General features: G+C 39.8%; 1 protein-coding gene across 1 annotated transcript in view; it reads left to right on the top strand.

Moving 5' to 3' along the window:
* The window catches only part of LOC126765542 (dynein axonemal heavy chain 10), a 107905-nt gene that overhangs the window by 36601 nt on the left and 53360 nt on the right, over window positions 1–17944 (top strand). The window contains exons 24-30 of the mRNA XM_050483158.1: window positions 2272–2392; window positions 2989–3733; window positions 4677–4865; window positions 5457–5690; window positions 8810–8914; window positions 9792–9950; window positions 14707–14817. Of these exons, the coding sequence (XP_050339115.1) occupies window positions 2272–2392; window positions 2989–3733; window positions 4677–4865; window positions 5457–5690; window positions 8810–8914; window positions 9792–9950; window positions 14707–14817 (1664 nt within the window). The remainder of the gene's footprint in view (window positions 1–2271; window positions 2393–2988; window positions 3734–4676; window positions 4866–5456; window positions 5691–8809; window positions 8915–9791; window positions 9951–14706; window positions 14818–17944) is intronic.

The raw sequence follows: 17944 nt of genomic DNA, 5'->3' as shown, positions 1-17944 counted from the left end.
CGCTTGCCACGCTTTGTCGTCGCGCTGTTTTTCCCATTTCTTTTTTTCCTCCATTAAGCTCGCCAATACAAGCGATTTGCTTCGATTGACTCTGTCATTTCCGCGCGCATTCTTCTTACTTACACTTAACAACCTCACATACAAACACACATTTATGCGCTTTGCCTTCGCTTTTCTTGATTTGCTTGCGCAGCAGTGAGCATGCGGTCGGACGGACGAAAAGTAGATTGGCGAAATGAAATTGAACTTTTTATGCGAATAAACTTCTGAAATTTCTTTTTATATTATTTTATTACTTTTAATTAATTGTGGCAACGATGCGAATGTCCTTTGATGGCAACTTCACTTTGGCCGCTGATAATCGAGCGTGTTGGGCACAGTGGGAAAAAATTTGTAAGCGACTACTATTATGTATATTTTTAATATAAAAGAAAAAATGTTTTTAATCCCAAAGATTGGTTTTCAGAGCCATTAAGAATACTTTCTGTTTTATCAACCCGTCCGTCCTTATAAAATATGAAAAAAGAAATATGAAACTTCTTCACAGCTTTTTTAATGTAATTACTACCGTGAAATTAAATTGAAAAAAATCATTATGAAAATTATTTTATCGGTAAACCCAGTGATTTCAATATAATACCGCCACCCATCGGACCACCAAAACTGATAACAAACTGCTCGATATCTGTTTTACCCACTGAGCCCAAAATTTACTCGTTTTTAACATCAGAACCAATAACAATATCAATAAACACTAGTGAACTATACCTACTAGATAAAAAACAGTTATGTTCGTAGTATAATATTCCAAAGTCGTCTACTTCAAAATCCATTCTGTTTTCTATTCTTTCTCCATATTTTCCAACTTTGTATTCTACAACCTCAAAACTATTAATCTGGCTCCTACCGCTAATCTGGTATTGTAGGGTATGTAGGGTTGTAAATTTTGGTCTGGAACTAAAGCTGATCGAACGAAATTCTGTTTCCATGCACCAAAAAGCAAGTTTAGGGTAGGTGATCAAAAATCCATGGACATTTGTCCTTTATACATTATTACCCGTAAACTCCTCAAAGTGGATCACCAGATCCTCATATATCGACAAAGCGTTTTGAGCTTTTTGAGTTTAAAAAAGCGGTTAATATCAATTCTAGCCTGTTCGCTAAGTACTCCAAATATGTGTCTATTAAAATATTTCAATATCAGTCTGTCAAAAGCCGGGCAAGTGAGGAATGAGTGGCAAGATGATTCCATCTCAGCTTCCTCCATACAGATTCGAAAAAATGCGGGGAACAGAATATTTATCCCCACCGTGTGTAAACTTATTAGACAGTCCTCAGTAAGAACACCAACCATTTAGGCAATTGGCTTCGCAATAACTAGTGAACTACTGGATCTTTTTCGATTCACTTTAGCTCAGAGGACGCTTTCAGTCGCACAAGTTCTGGTTGTTGACCAGCGCTTGATGAGCTCACTGAAGGCTCAAAGGTCTAACGCCAGAACGCAAGAAGATATCAACTCACTTCCAATCGAACGAAATTGGTGATAGAGTGCCCTCACCAGCTAGTTCATCGGCTTAGCAGTTTCCGGCGATTCCGCTGCGATCGGGAACCAATAGAAGTCTAATATGGTCAAGCTTGGAAGCTGTTTGTAATAAGGTTAAGCAACGGGTTTTGAGCATACAGTCAGCAATCTCACATCCAGCATAGCTGACTAGGCGATTTCTCTGAAACAACTTTATATACAATTAGGAATCACCTAAAATAAAAAAGCGTTTCAAATAGTGTGCAATCATATTTTGAATCAGGTAACTACACATTCGCACCACTGTGCACTTGCCCCACTGTGGCACATTTAATGCAAATTACGCAGCGAACGCAGAATAATGAAAATTTCACATCTTTTCCTTACAAAATCAGTGTCGCTACTGACCGCCGCTAAATGCTACGCACACTCCGTCAGTGCGCTCTCCCCTCCCCCCGCACGCACTTGAGTATTTCAATTTCTTTTTCGATTTCTGAAGATGATTATCGGCACCGCTGCTGCTTATTACACGCTCTCGCTTTATTGTTGTCATTTATGTGTATATGTATGTATGTATATTTTTATGTAGCTCGCTACATCCACAGACAGCACGCACAGTTATGCTTGTGAAATATACCGTTGTTATTATTTATGATTTTGTAATATTGTGGTTACTGACATTGTCTGTCGAATTCTGCTCGAGTTTCACTCCTTCTCCTAACCGCCCATTCAATTTTCGTCTTTTGCAGTGCGCGCCAAGGGTCGCGTTGAGAACTGGATGTGCGACGTGCTGGACGAGATGCGGCGCTCGAATCGTTTCATCACCAAGCGTGCCATCTATGACTTTGGCACTGATCTGGAAATAACAAGGTAAGTTGCCGGGTCGAACACATTGGGTCACTTATCGCGTCGCGTACTGTGCAGCGGCGCGGGAGGGTGCGCGAAGGTTAAGGTTTATTGGCTGGCGGGGTTGAAGAGTGCTTAGCAGACACAAAAGTATTTTATTACGCTGTCCAATTGAGCATGACATAACTGCAGGAGTAATGCTGCGCGCTCGCTCTCACCCTCACCCGCGCCCCGTCTTGTCAAATTGTTCGTGTGTTGTTGAGCTGTGGTGCGCTGCAAAGCTTTGTCATCCTCCTCGTTGGCGCACCGCCTGCAACATTTTATTGCTAACAATGAATAATTTTGTCGTTTTCTGGGATTTACATTTTATTACCAGCGATTATGCTGAGAGTGTATAATATCGCACTGTACTAACCCAACTCGCACTCCGCGCAATCGTGCTTCAGTTAGCCGCAGCACCGTTTTCTTTCCGTTCTTTTCATAGCGCAAGTGTGTGGGTGTGTGTTTTTAACTCCGCGCACCACTTATAAGCACTTTCACATTTTTACGACGCCTTTATTTCAATTGCAACCCATTTACTTATGCATTTGTCATTTTTTTTGTCGCCTGCTCACCCTCAGACCCGATTGGATGATGAACTACCAGGGCATGGTAGGACTTGCTGCTTCACTTGTCTGGTGGACCGCTGAAGTGGAAGAGGCTTTCGATCAGGCCACCAATCATCACAATATGCGCGCCATGAAGGATTTCCTCGAGAAGCAGAATCATCAAATCGAAGAGTTAGTCATTAAGGTGCGCTCGAATTTGACACGCAACGATCGTTTGAAGTTCAAAACTATCACGACAATCGATGTGCATGCACGCGACATCATCGAAGCTTTCGTACGTGACAATATTTTGGATGCAAGCGAGTTCAGTTGGGAGAGTCAACTGCGCTTCTATTGGCTAAAGTTGTACGATAATCTCTATGTTATACAATGTTCGGGTCAATTCGAGTATGGTTATGAATATATGGGTTTGAATGGTCGTTTGGTCATCACACCCTTAACGGATCGCATCTATTTGACTATAACACAAGCGTTGCTCATGAATTTGGGCGGTGCGCCCGCCGGTCCCGCCGGTACGGGTAAAACGGAGACTACCAAAGATTTGGCCAAGGCGATGGCACTGCTTTGTGTGGTCACCAATTGTGGTGAGGGTATGGATTTTCGCGCTGTTGGCACTATTTTGTCGGGTCTAGCTCAGTGCGGCGCTTGGGGCTGTTTTGACGAATTCAATCGCATCGACATTTCGGTGTTGAGTGTGATTTCTACACAACTGCAGACTATAAGAAATGGATTGATAAGAAAACTGGACCGCATCATTGTAAGTGATTTCTACGGATTTTATATTTAGCATTTTCGATGTGTGTTTGTGTATGTAAATTATTAATTTTAATTTTATATGTAAATATTTATGCCCGCAAAAAATTAAATAATGAAAGCATAGCCTACATTTAGGATTCCATCGTAGAAGTTCTAGGGTAATGAAACATTTAAAAAGAGAGTTGCGGGATCATTAAAAGTTCTGCCGAAAAGGAGGGCTTGATAAATAAGCTTACGTACTTATATCCACAAGAGAGGGTCGATTTGCAAGCAGCCAAAAAGAAAAAGATCACGTATGTGAGAAATGTTCTACGGATCATTCTGTACAACTTTGCCTAAGAGACTATAGGTCTAAAACCGGTTTCGAACCAGCGATATTTTTTTGTTCAAACGAAAATATGTAGTCTACATCAAGGATTACAAATAATGATCCAACAGTGTTGACAAACTAACGAAGTGATGATATGGAGAAAAGCTGATTGAGTTTTATAAATGAAAGACACATTTTACTTATAATTTATCACCAAAACTTAGTTTTTTCCAAACAATGTATTTGTAATATTATACATTGATATCAAGATCGCGCATCCTAAATGTATGCTTTGACAATTTTTTTTTTTGGTTAAAGATAAGGAAAATGCTCTTTAGAACACTTAGTAATTAACACTTGGTAATTAGGAACTGTTTTAGAAAAAAAAAGTAGTTTTTTCTCTGGTGAATGAACGTCGTATTTGATGAAGAGATAAGAAAGGTGTAGGAAATTATTTTTTTTTGGATTTGTATCATTATTTCATATGATTCAGACACTTCACTTAAAATGGCACTCTAAGCCTAAAATACCTAAGCTTAAATTTCAAATAATTGAACTTTCTATCTCTATTACATGCAAGTAGAATTTCAATTTCACAAAAGATCCATACTCTACTCTCCTTCGCTTTTCGCAGTTCGAAGGTGGCGACATCAAGCTCGACCGCAAAGTTGGCGTCTTTGTCACCATGAATCCTGGTTATGCCGGACGCACAGAGTTACCCGAATCGGTTAAAGCGCTCTTCCGGCCGGTGACCTGCATTAAACCGGATTTGGAGTTAATCTGCTTAATATCCTTATTCTCCGATGGATTTTTAACGGCCAAGGTGAGTTAACATTATTGACACTCAAGTTTTCAACCCGCACCACACGAGCCTAAAGCAGCATATTCAAAACTGCCAGTACGGCTATTGGTGATGCTTAAGAAAGTGTGCGCCTTATTAACCTCTAACCATACATTCTTGCCGATGTCAGCGATTGTGCTAACAGCTTGTTGTTGCTGGTTGCAAGTAGGTATATACAGCAGTATGTTTCACTTTATCCGCCCACAATGTCTCCATATGCTCAAGTCATAATATCATCATAACAATAATGCGATTATTAAGTTACCAAAATGCTGCGCACAAGACAAACACTTCTGGCGGCAATAACAACAACAAAGGCTGTGTGGCAAGTTGCAACCAGGAACCGCCATTGTTTGCGCAATAAAAGCTGATTTTACGCACACGCACACATGTACACGCTAACCCGCAAAATAACAACAATTTTCAATCCACCTCCAGCTCCCGCCCCCTCCTCATGCCACGCGCAGCAACACTTTCATCCGGGCTGAAACACTTTCACCGCAAACATTCTAATGACGCGCTTTCGTTTTTTGCGCAAAATTTTAATAATAATAACGGTAATTATTTTTAAAGGTACTTGCGAAGAAAATGACAGTACTGTACAAGCTGGCGGAGGAGCAACTCTCCAAGCAATGCCATTACGATTGGGGTTTGCGTTCGCTGAACTCGGTGCTGCGCATGGCGGGTGTGATGAAGCGCGCGTCGGAGGATCTACCCGAGGCTGTTGTTCTCATGCGTGTACTGCGTGACATGAACTTTCCGAAATTCGTCTTTGAGGATGTGCCATTGTTTTTGGGACTTATTAAGGTAAGTAAACCCATTTACAGTTACTATATTAAACTGCCGCAGGGACGTGTTGTCAACGCGCAGGCAAATCATATTCAGCAAATGTATGCACACACATACAATATATATTATATGTTAACGCTTTATATTTTATATGAATACATATGCGTATGTATGTTTCCAAATTTGTGTTAGTACCTTGAAAAACAATTTGATTTCGAGTTAGCCTTATTGCGAGTGAAGTAGGCGCACGTGCAACGCATACAACAGAATTCCGTGGGTGTATACGCCAACCGTTGAATGACAGCTCTATGCGACAACAATGTATTTCATAAGAAAGTAGACCTATCGAATTACTCGCACACATAGGTTGCCTTTTATATTTAGGGGTTTGGCAACCGTAGTATCTGGCAACTGACAACTTCATTGTAAAGTTCAACATCTTTAATGTTATACATACTCAGCACGTTTTGACATACTACCGCTGTTTCTACTGTTTACAGTAACTTGAAATATTCATCTCGACCAAAAAATGGAATAATATCGCGAACACGATTATTTTTTACAATTTTCGTCATGGTTTAACTATTCCGGAAACTATTATTGCTGGGCGCAAACTGATATAGCAAGATCGTCATGTGATTTAGCGTGTGGTTGGGATACCAACCGTCGAAGACCGATCACACTTCGTAATATGTAATGTAATGTAATCGTAATGCGAGCTCTAACACATTGACTGAAACAACTTTTCGAGCACTCAAAACATCGATATACGCTGTTCACCGTATAGTCCTCTCTTACGACCGAATGACTTTTGTTATTACCGTACGAAAAACAAAATTATGAGGTCAACGTTTGTCGACACCTGAACAGAAGATTTATGAGTGCAGACCGCAAAAGTGGTTTGAAAATTGGTTCAAATTCATACGAAAGGATATATCGTCACCTAAAATCAAAAATAACGTAAAATCACGCTTCATAAGTTTAGAGACGAATGAAAAACGATAGATTACAATTCACTAATATCGAAACAAAATATGAGTTTTGGTTATAAAATGGTTATATATTGGCTATAACTGTCAGCGGAAGCCAAAAATTTTATGTTACATATATCTAATTTTATGTAGTGAACAGAGCGATTTTCGAAAACTAAAATTTGTTTTGGTTCTCTAATCTCGAAATAGAGAAGGCAACCTATGTATACTTCCTAGCAGTGTAGATATGGAATATGGAAGTATATTAGTATATTTATGTTGTAATGAGGGTACTATAACATCAGCTTTAACTGTAAACATATACATACTTATATGTAGATGCCTTGATAACATATATACTTACCGGCAATTGGGTATTATCTATTCATATATACATTAAAGTCATATCACGAAAAATTTTATTCGGTTTTGCTTTGCGGTGAACTTCAAGTGCATACATACCAATTTTCATGGTTGGCAAATGGTTTGGAAAGTGTGTTACTGTATTTAAAATTAAATACTTACCTACATTTAGGGAAATACTAAAAACAATAATGAGCATATGGACAAACATAAATAATTTTATTTCCTACACTACCCAATAGAAAATAATAAGTTATGCTTAGTATGAAAATTGTGACAACCAAACATCTTTTTACAACAGCTCGCCAGTAGTTCTTCCTTTTCGCTGTTTGGCGCCAGTTGGAGATTCCAGGTGCAGCCAGGTCTTTCACCTCCTGGTCTTTCCAAACAGAGTAGAGGTCTTCCCTTCATCTGCTTCCCCCGCAGGGTACTGTGTCGAATACTCTCAGAACCGGAGTATTTTCATCCATTAGGACGAAGTAACTTTGCCAGCGTAGCCGCTGTCTTCAATTTGCAGCACTATGTCGCTGTCGTTATACATATATCTGGAACAGTTCATCGTTTCATCAACTGCAGTACCTTTCTCTCGAAAACTCGTAACGCCGACTCATCAGATGTTGCTATCGTTCTTGCTTCTGCTCTATATAGCAAGACGGGGATGATGAGTGACTTGAAAAAATTACTTTTTGATTGTCGAGAGAGGACTTTATTCTCAGACCGACCGAAGTTGGCGAGAGTTATTCTGTGTTGGATTTCTAGGCTGACGTTGTTGTTGGATTAGCATTAACATTCCAACATAGACGAAATTATCTACGACTTCGTAGTGCGAGTGCGAAGATTGTTTGTTTGCTCACTGCTACTGTTAAACTATAGTATTTCCTACTGGGTTACACTAATGCAGTTATGATAGTATCTACAATTTCAACATGCGAAACGTTCGCTGTTTCCACCACAGTCGAATATCGTTCCAGACTTTGAAGTTTTCTTAGTCACATATTTGGCGGAACTTTGCTTTGGGTTTTACTTTATTTAACGATTTTTGCAACTGTTTGTTTCAAGATGGCTTTGCTCATATATGAGGCTTCTTATTAGAACTTAGGTAGCGTTCAAACTGCTAATAATTACTTTAAAGTTTTGAACTGCAAATTTAATATTAAATTCTTAATTACTTGAAGTTGAGATGCTATAATTGGAGTAACAAGTGCGAATAATTAGCGGTAAAAAATTTCATACCACGTACCAATACCCCTCGAAATAATTTTTTTCACTATCATGAGGTTACCGTTTGGAGTTTTGTTATCATCTGACGGTACAGTTTACTGTTGGCTGTCGCGTCGCGTGAGCATATGTGCACCACCAGTACTTGTACACTTCTGAAAATGTCAAAGGTTCTAGGTTCTATGCGACACAGCCAAAAATTTTGTCTCATGCAAATGTCCGACTAGAAAAAAAAACGATGTGAAATCACACAAACACAACTCTAGCTTTTATAGACCATCGTAAAATCCTCTTGGCTTTTATAGTTCCAACTATTTTATGAGAAGTGCTTATGGAGAACATATTACCCGAATATCAAGAAGGTAGTATGCCTTCAGGTCAGGTTCAGGGAATAGTCCAGTTCTCTTATTTCTTTTGCTTTTCTTCTATAATGACCTTTTAATTTACTTTACTTTAAAAAAATCTCGACCCTCTAACGAATCTTGAAATGGTAGCTATTTCATGACTGATTGACGGGAAAATACAAGAACATATGTATATATTTTGGATAAAAAACGAATTGACGTAAATTTCTTATCACCGTAGGACTTATTCCCTGGCATTGATTGTCCACGCATTGGTTATCCGGATTTTAATGCCGCTGTGCGACACACTCTCGTTACCGACGGCTACGTGCTACTCGCCGATCAGGTAAGTTAAAGTTCAAAAGTGATTTTCATAGCTCACCACAGTCCCCAACTATGTCTATGTAAATTATAAAATCCTTTGATTCCTTTCAAAATTTTACTTCCCTTAATATTTTGTGCCAACGCTAACCGCACTTCACTGACACTTTTGAAGTTCTTTGCAATGTCAACTGCTTGACACTTCAGCACCTACTCAAAAAAGCTGCTCAAAGCCACAGCAAGCTTTCTTTTGAGTCTCTCCCGGAGCATTCGCTCAAATGCCTGTCCGCCAAGAATTTTAAGTGGAACAAGTGGATGCTTTAGATAATTTGTGAATTGTGCGAAAAGTAACGGGCAAACGTGAAAAACCGCTGACTGAAATATACATAAGTCAACCAAAAATAAGACAAAGCGCGCTGCTGTTGAGCGTAAAATGGCGCCTCGTCTTATAGTCAGTCTTACTGTGTCAGCGAAGTGCTTTTGTTTCGGCTTTGTATAGCATTCTCCGGCATTCCTGTTGCGGTCCGCTTTGAGCCGCGTCATTGAAACATAACGGACACATAACTGACAGAATGACGCGTTGCATTTAGCGCGCTGCCACAGTGCGGAATGTTGCAAAGCATTTTCGTCAGGATTTTTTTTTTTTTGAGGATATCTCTTTTTAAGCAAAAATATTTTCTCATCCACACTTTTTGTATTTCTTATTTTTCACGCCAACTTTCAAAAATGTCGACACACAACCGACCGCCGCCATCGCCATCACTTATCGTCAACGTCCATTTGCAACTCAACAACTCGTCAACTCATCACTATGGTCAACTACTGAAATGGATGGCTGCGAACCTACTGCACTTTAATGGTTTTACCCCCAATACATCCCAACCCCCAACACCGCAACGCAGGAGGACAAAGTGGTGCAAATGTACGAGACCATGATGACCCGACACTCGACTATGATTGTTGGACCAACAGGTGGTGGCAAGACTGTCGTCATAAATACACTAATTAAAGCACAATGCCACATGGGTCTGCCCACCAAGTGTACCGTACTTAACCCAAAGGTGAGTCTTACCTGCTTACTTACTTAGTCCTATCTACTCGTAAAATACAGCACCGAAGCGACGAACAATTAAAACAAAAGCAAGCGCAGTAAAGCATTAGCAAAATATTCAACTTGATAAAACTCATCAAAAACACAACAACAAATAGTATAAATGTTGAATAAAAATAAGCAACAACAAGAGTAGCCAGGATTTGCAGTAGCTTGTTGTTACTAGCTGGCAACTGTTTTCTGGCTTCAATGGCTTTTGTGCCTTTGCTTTTGATCCCACTGACCGACCAACCAACCAAGCAACTGGCCAAGGCACCACTGTCCAACAAGCCCACCACCAACCGAGCAACGGTCAGCCAACCTTGACTCGTCTACAACAGCTACGTGGCATGTTGTTGAGGCATCTGCCGTCCCGTTACAAGCAGCATGGCCTTTGTCATTTGTCCGGTTGGCTTCCGTTTATGCTCGCTCAAATTAACGCCTTCCTACCCGCTTGCCCTCACACACACACACTCAGAATGCAGTTGCTGCACTCTTTTGTTTTTTCTGCTGCTGCTTGGCGCCGGACGGTGGCTTGTAAAGGTGGTTCCGGTTATTAGCCGAGGATTTTGTAATTTGCGTAATTGCATTTGCAACCTTCACACGCGTTCAACAATTTTGCAGAGTTTTTTCTCCATTATTTTATATCACTCTTAATTACTAAGGCCCATTATGGACAATGAATTGAAATCACATTGCTCTCAAGTGCAGGGCTATGCGCATGCATGTGTACGGTTCAATTCGAAATTGCAAAGTGCAATGCGAAAATGCGAATAAAATAGAAATTGTTGGCAAGGTAGAGGGAAAAAATAAAGTTCTTGTAACTTTCATTTCAGATAATTGTGCATTAATTGGAACACTATTGAATATTTAGGAATCACTCGGTGAAAAGCATTTGATAATTAACAAATAATAGTAGGATCTGCGAATATTCTGCAAATGAAGTGAGTTGGGGTTTATTGTTCAGCAGAAGGTATATTATAGTAAATAGTTTTAGTAATCAGTATCTCAGGTAGTATAAATTCATATGTACAATGGTATGGGTTTGGAAAATTTCACACCAAAAATTTTTCTCAGACAATTTTGTCATTGCTTGACTTTGTATGGTTTGAGTACGCTTCAAAGACGGACACCAACAAAGAGAAAATACAGCATTTCCTCGATAACAGCACAGGTCAGTCAGTTAGCTGAAAATGTGAGTCTCCAGATTCTGACGTGAAAGCTTGATTTCGTCGATACCTTTCTGGTAGTTTTGATGACAAAAATAGATAGATTAGATCATTATGCAAGCACTGCTTAAATTAACCAGAAACCATCTTCTTTATTGGGGAAGACACAGCTTTCGCAGTTATAGCTGAGCTTATAACAGCGCCAGTTATTCTTTTTTTCGCGGCTTGGCGCTAATAGGAGATACCAAGTGCAGCCAGACCCTTCTCCATCTTGTCTTTCCAACGGAGTGGAGGTCTTCCCCTTGGGTATTGCGTCGAATACTTTCATCGTTCCCGTGAACATTGCCAACGCGAAAAGGACCATACATCTTCCGCAGAACCCTTCTCTCCAAAACTCATAACGTCGACCAGAAGTTTGCCATCGTCTATGTCTCTGCACCAAATGTCATGGCAGGATGATGAGTGACTTATAGAGTTTGGTCTTTGTTCGTTGAGATAGGATTTTATTCTTCGTTGGATTTCGTTGGATTTCGAAGCTGACGTTGTCGTTGCAGTTAATGCAATGCTCAGTGTCATGGGAGCCAAGACGCGAGTGCGACGACTGTTTGTCTGATGACAGGAGATATTTCGGCTTGCCCTCGTTCACCAAACCCATTTACTTCGAATAATATACTATAATATGTTCCTCAAACTCTTAATTCGGACCTGTATTTTCAACAATTGAACCGTCTGAAGGAAGCAGTCGGCCAGAAGCGACAAGCGTTGGCCAATAGCAAAGAAAATGTACTTGTATTTCATCGAAACGCCATGCCATACTATTTTTACTAATAGAGAGGAGGGTTTCTATGGGCGTAGCATTATGCAATTACATGCGAAATGGCAAAACCCTTTTGAACAAAATCGGATCTTTCTAACTATGCTTAATAACAAACCTTATATACATATTATACAAGTCGTGGTTTCGAAATGTGGATTCGCTAGAACGAAGGCGTATCGACCAAGATATTTTAATTTCTTGCCTTACTGCTTTCTCCATAGAGATCTGGCAAAAACCTTCAACAAAATATTTAGCCGCATCACGTGTTATCCTATTGCATAGTGTCCAGTCAGAACATCTTGAATTACGGTTAGATTGACGTTGTTAAGGGCGAGTACTTAGGGGCCCTCTAATGATTTACTCTGGACCAGAGAGATCTCACAGTCACCTCTGTTCTGGTTGTTGACCAGCACTTGCCGAGCTCATTGCTGGTTCAATGGTTCAGCGCTAGAAAGCAGGAGGACATCGGAAAGTCGACTCGGCTCTGAAGCAGTACATACATCTACTGTTAACTTGATGCCTGCTAACCCCACCTGAAGTACGATACAGTGGTCTAGTAGCCTTAAAAGACTCCACCTCGTACTCTCACTCTTAACTTCCGTTCATCCGTGACGAAGCCAACTGAGCACAAATTTCTCACAGGTATTTGAGCAGAGAAGAAACCGCTAGGAAAAGATCTAGATTGCAAAGAATGCAATTGAAGTTCTATACTTTTTTTTCTGTCAGGAGCTGAAATAAATATGTATATAGCGTTGTCGCAAGACATTGTATTTCAAAGACGACCATAGAGTTGTTATTTTGAAATTAAGAATTATTGATTTATGATTATTATTGCTGATTTACTAAAGAAAAACAAGTTAATCTCTAGCTGGGGAAATTGTTTTTCTTCAGAACTCTTAGTTAAAGCTCATTTAGAAAATTTTTTAAGGATATTTTTGATTTTTTACTCACCGAACCAAAATATTAATATCCAATATTGTTCGAGATTTTGTTTTATTTCTAAATTAGTTTCGAGACGTTAAGGTTTTGATAAACGTATAACACTTTTATATGTCACAAAAGAACCGCAAAAAATAATCATGTGTTTTCTCGAAATTTAGAATCCCGACAGTCAAAACACCGACAAATCAAAATGCTGACAAACCAAAATGGCGACATGTGAAAAGTATTTTATCTTGTCCGCCCTTATTTCTATCGAAGCACAGAAAGAGAATTCTACTGACTAAGGGTCATGATCTTGAGCGAGTTCGTGGACTGAGGCCGCATGGCCTCAAACGGACGACGCCACCTTTTCTTGATTTCTCGGTGTTTTGATTTGGCTGCATTTTTAAATTTTGTTGGCATTTTGATGTATCGGCATTTTGAACTTCGATATTTTAAGTGCATCCCGTTTTTTTATTAATAAAAAATTAATAAAAACATCATGCTGAAACTTCAAGCGCCTTTGCAATGCCGTGACCTCTATTATCACTTTCCCTTTCCGATTTTTTGCGTTCATATGTATATAAATAAACTTAATTTCGTTCATTTCTGCATATTTGAATTTCACTTTTTTTAAATGCGGCTCTGCTTTTGCATTGGTGGTTTTCGCCAGTTCTATGCTGTTATGACTGCCAGGGCATGTCAGCGTCAACGTCGACTCTTCAATAATCATCCTACTTCAATATTGCTATTAATACAACCCGCTTATTGTTGTTTATTTTGCTGATATTGCTCTCGTTTTGTTGTTGTCTATTTATATATAAAATATTTTGATGCATCCAAATGTACGTCGGTGAAAACTGCATAAATTTCGGACTTATATCTGTAGTTAAAAAGCGCTCCCTGCAGGAAAGGGATAGGACTTAAAAATATTCACTCGTCCCAAATGAAAATAATATGACCAAGCCAAGTTTTTTTTGAATGCTTGGTGAGTCTTAATTATTTGAGGAGTAAATTTATGACGGAATATACAAAATCACTTACGGTAATAGTTATTATTACTTGAGGTGGTACAGCTACTGTATGTAGTCAATTGAGAATTCGATATTTAATACATTGACGAAAACCAAAGGCGGTGATGTCAGCCTTTACTCTTACGAGGACATAAACCATCTGAGCCGCGGCGCCTTCCCAATTAAGGAACCGGGCATTCCAGGTACATGCCCTTTAATCGTAATCCTTAATACGTTTGCAGTGGTCGTCATCAAAAAGGGGATATATGATCCGAGGTTGTTTTCTTCAGGGTTTGGCGCGTCCCAAACCCAGTGCATAACCCGGGGGAGATATGTTTCGCGTTCTCACTTTAGCTCGCCTTCAAACGGGTGCTTTCTGGCTACCCAGAGGTTACTTAGTCCAAGATCAGAATCGATTCTGGCCACTCCCAAGTGAATGGCGCTCAGAGAACTTTCCTCACTTGCGTGAACTTGTACATATGGCTACATCTTCCATCAATGAGATAAATTAATGAATATTTACCCCATATATGTACTTGTATTTCTCCCACGAATAATTTCGCAGTCTTGACAGCGTGTCGCGGGCACAGATCATATTCCTTCAGGGCACTCAGAAACCACGACAAAGCACTTTTATATAATAATGCAAAAACCTGTATGTGTGTGTGTATCAACGAAGCGACATGCCGATTTGTGAAAACTTTTATGATAATATCGTTTTGTTTTTATTGCAGTTGTTGTTGCCAATCGATTTTATGAATTTTTCGTTTACCTTAATTTGATGCGTACAATTTTTATTTATTGCAGGCCTGTTCGGTAATCGAATTATATGGTTACCTCGACATGGATACACGCGATTGGATTGATGGATTATTTTCGAATATATTTCGTGAGATGAATAGGCCGACCGAGCGCGAGGTAAAGTGCAATGCTAGACAATATAAATATACACGACGTCAACGGTATGCAAATACACACATGCAAATGTATAGTATATATTTATATACATTAATGATTCACATACATACGTACATATATAGCTCTGAAGCATTTAACGCATTTTTATAACAACATAAAATATACATATACACACTCATATTTGATATGTAATCGTCATTTTTAAGAGCAGAACAAGCGAATGATTTGGCATACAGTGACCTCTTTCGCACTTTAATCACTTATTGCAGTTTTCAATAGTTCAATAATTAAAATCTGTAGAAATTAGCTTGTTATCCTTCTCTCTGACAAACTGCGAGTTCAATGAAAATCCAGCATAGAACACTCTCACCGATTGCGTGCTATGTATTCCATATTTTTGAATCATACAAAAGAGAAAATCCAGATCTTCTGCAATCGAAGGCCAGCTGGTCCTAGCCATGCTCTCTTGTTAACCTTAATTTAAAGCAAGAAAAATCGATAGATAGATAGATAGATTGAAAATAATTGAGGTTCTTCACTGCATCCTATGGCACCCTGAATAACTGAAGTGGTGTGATCCCTGCCCACGTAGATGAAACCTAGAGCTTGAGCCAGTTTTTCATGGGAAGCTGATTATATATATGTATAAGCCTCGCAAAGTTGTAACCTCCCAGTAGTAGCTTGGCGTGGTGCATACCTGCTGCCAGTGCCGTTTTCTCCCCTCCTCTCTGCTTCATTGGGAGCAACTCCTTTAAGGTGTGGGCCCCCACAACAATGCATGGCTCTGGCCCCATCCTGGAAGCTGCCGCAGAGCGGGCTAATTCGTCGGCCAGTCCTGACAGCCAGATCAGGTGTACACGGTTGCAAACTGAAAGGCAGTTCAGCTTTTTTATAGACCCCTCCACTAATAGCGATTTGACCTTATAAGCTGAGATCGCTTTTAGTGTCGCTTGACTATCGCTGAATACAGCGTTACGCTAATAAAGACTTTTGCTTGACAGATGCTCGCAAAATGTCCCATTGATATGCGGTCCCGAAGTGCTTGCCCTAATAACTTCCATTGGATACTGCTACCCCTCAGCAGTGGATCGAGCGTGGAGTCACTTCAATCCGCCTTAAGAAGGGCCTGTGGTATGTCTTCCCCTTAAGCCTTTATTTGATGAAGCGACATTATCTTCCCCGTTGAAAAAACCCTCTGTTGCCAAGTGCAGCATGATATGTTTCGCTGCCTGTCTGATCACTAGATGCAGCCGAGTGAGCTCCAGCATCTGAGACGACAATCTTCACCGAATTTCATAAAGATACTTTGTCAAATAAATAGTCTAGTGATGCTAAATCTCACGATCTTGGATGCTAGTCCACAGGCCCACGACGCGAGATAATCCGCTCACCAAAAGTTTTCTTCAATTGATTGATTATCCTACAATCACCTATCTCTCTCCATAGAACACATTTAGCAGAGGCTTTTTGAAGATCTAACAACGTCCCAACAATGGCTTTTGAACGATCATCACTCCAAATGCAACAATTGGAACCAAACGAGAGCTTCATCGCTAAACTAAATTTTCTTGCGAAAATCGGGATAGGTGGCCACCTCGTTTTAGGCCCATTTACAGAACATGAAAACTTCCAAAAAGTGGTTGGGCATAGCACCAATTGTTGCGCGCCATGGTGGAAGGACTAGTTGGGGTCTTCTTCAGTACTAAGGTCCTTAGCAGCGTCTACTGTGTTCGACTCTGTTGGGCGAATATGTCGACGTAGCGGGCGATGTCTTACCAGAAATTAGCCATTGTTATGGTATTAAATATGCACGATTTGCAAACGTTATGCCGAAGAGAGTCTGTTTCTTTTGAATTAACAAACCAAACTGAATTTAAATAAAGTAAAAACTGTAGAAGAGAATAATTCCAATAAAAGTATTGACTTACTGAAATTCACACTTCCAAAAAAACACCCGTTACCATAATCCCAATTTACTGTGTACTTGCGGCGCAGTAGAAAAAAGGAATGTCAATATATTGGTCTGTCAAATCGGGGTATGATATTTCCTTGACTCTTTCTGAATATAAAAGTTGACAAAAACTGACCACAAACATTCCTATGTTCTATATTACGGACACACCATCACAAAGAGACTAAGTTTCATAATAGACATATAATTCATCAAAGAAAATATATTTAGAATAACAGCTACAAAGTCCTAACTGTCAAACGAGAGACAATCGACTCGTCTCTCGTTTAGCACACAAAAATCATCATTTGCACACACTGTATGCTAAAGCAATGCCAATTGTGATTACATTCATAAAAGTGTGTCAACTACTCTCCTCCTCTCACCAAATTTGCACACACACACATTGCCCACAACACTATTTGTCGTTTTTACCGTTGCATTTAAATTTTAACTGGCATTTTTGGGCATGCGGCGTCGGTGGATACAGGTGCAAATTTGATTGGCACATTTCGACTTAAAATTGATTGACGCGCATTTTTGATTGTGCAATTTGATGTGCCACTTTTACTGCCACAAAATAAATGTAATAAAATGAAAAATAATTAATATTGCTGCCTTCATATAAAATTGAATAAACATCAACCCACATCAAAAAATATATAAACGTTAGCTGGCAACTCTTATAGCTAAAACTTTGGGAGGTGAATTCCTTGAAAGGTGACCGCACTCACCTTCACGAACATTATTCACAGTGCAAGTCACAAACGCAGAAAAGATTTTATGTCAATGTCAACTGCCGTGGCACTGCTGCGGCGCTGGCTTTGAGGTCCTTAACCAACAGGCGTGTGTGGCGTGCACTGCTTGCCACATCTTTAAGAAAATACGCTTTGTTACTTTGGCGCTTGTTTGTGCGCTGAAGCAAGCGCTCACAAGAGCAGCAACAACAAAAGCATTGCAGAAATATAAAAAATGTGCGCAAAGCTCTGACGCGTCGAAGTCAAGAGCATTTCGATGTTGCACACAAACACCTGCACTCCACCGCGGCGCCGAGCTGGATTTTCTACACTGTCAAAGTTGTTCTGTGGCTGAAGTAAGCGCTGCAACCCACCCATATGACTATGACACCAACGTGCCACATGCTTGTGTTTGAGTAGGTGTGTGTATGAGTATTTG

Source organism: Bactrocera neohumeralis, chromosome 2 (genome assembly GCF_024586455.1).
Source record: "Bactrocera neohumeralis isolate Rockhampton chromosome 2, APGP_CSIRO_Bneo_wtdbg2-racon-allhic-juicebox.fasta_v2, whole genome shotgun sequence".
Taxonomy (NCBI): domain Eukaryota; kingdom Metazoa; phylum Arthropoda; class Insecta; order Diptera; family Tephritidae; genus Bactrocera; species Bactrocera neohumeralis.
This window is presented reverse-complemented; position numbering and strand designations above follow the sequence as displayed.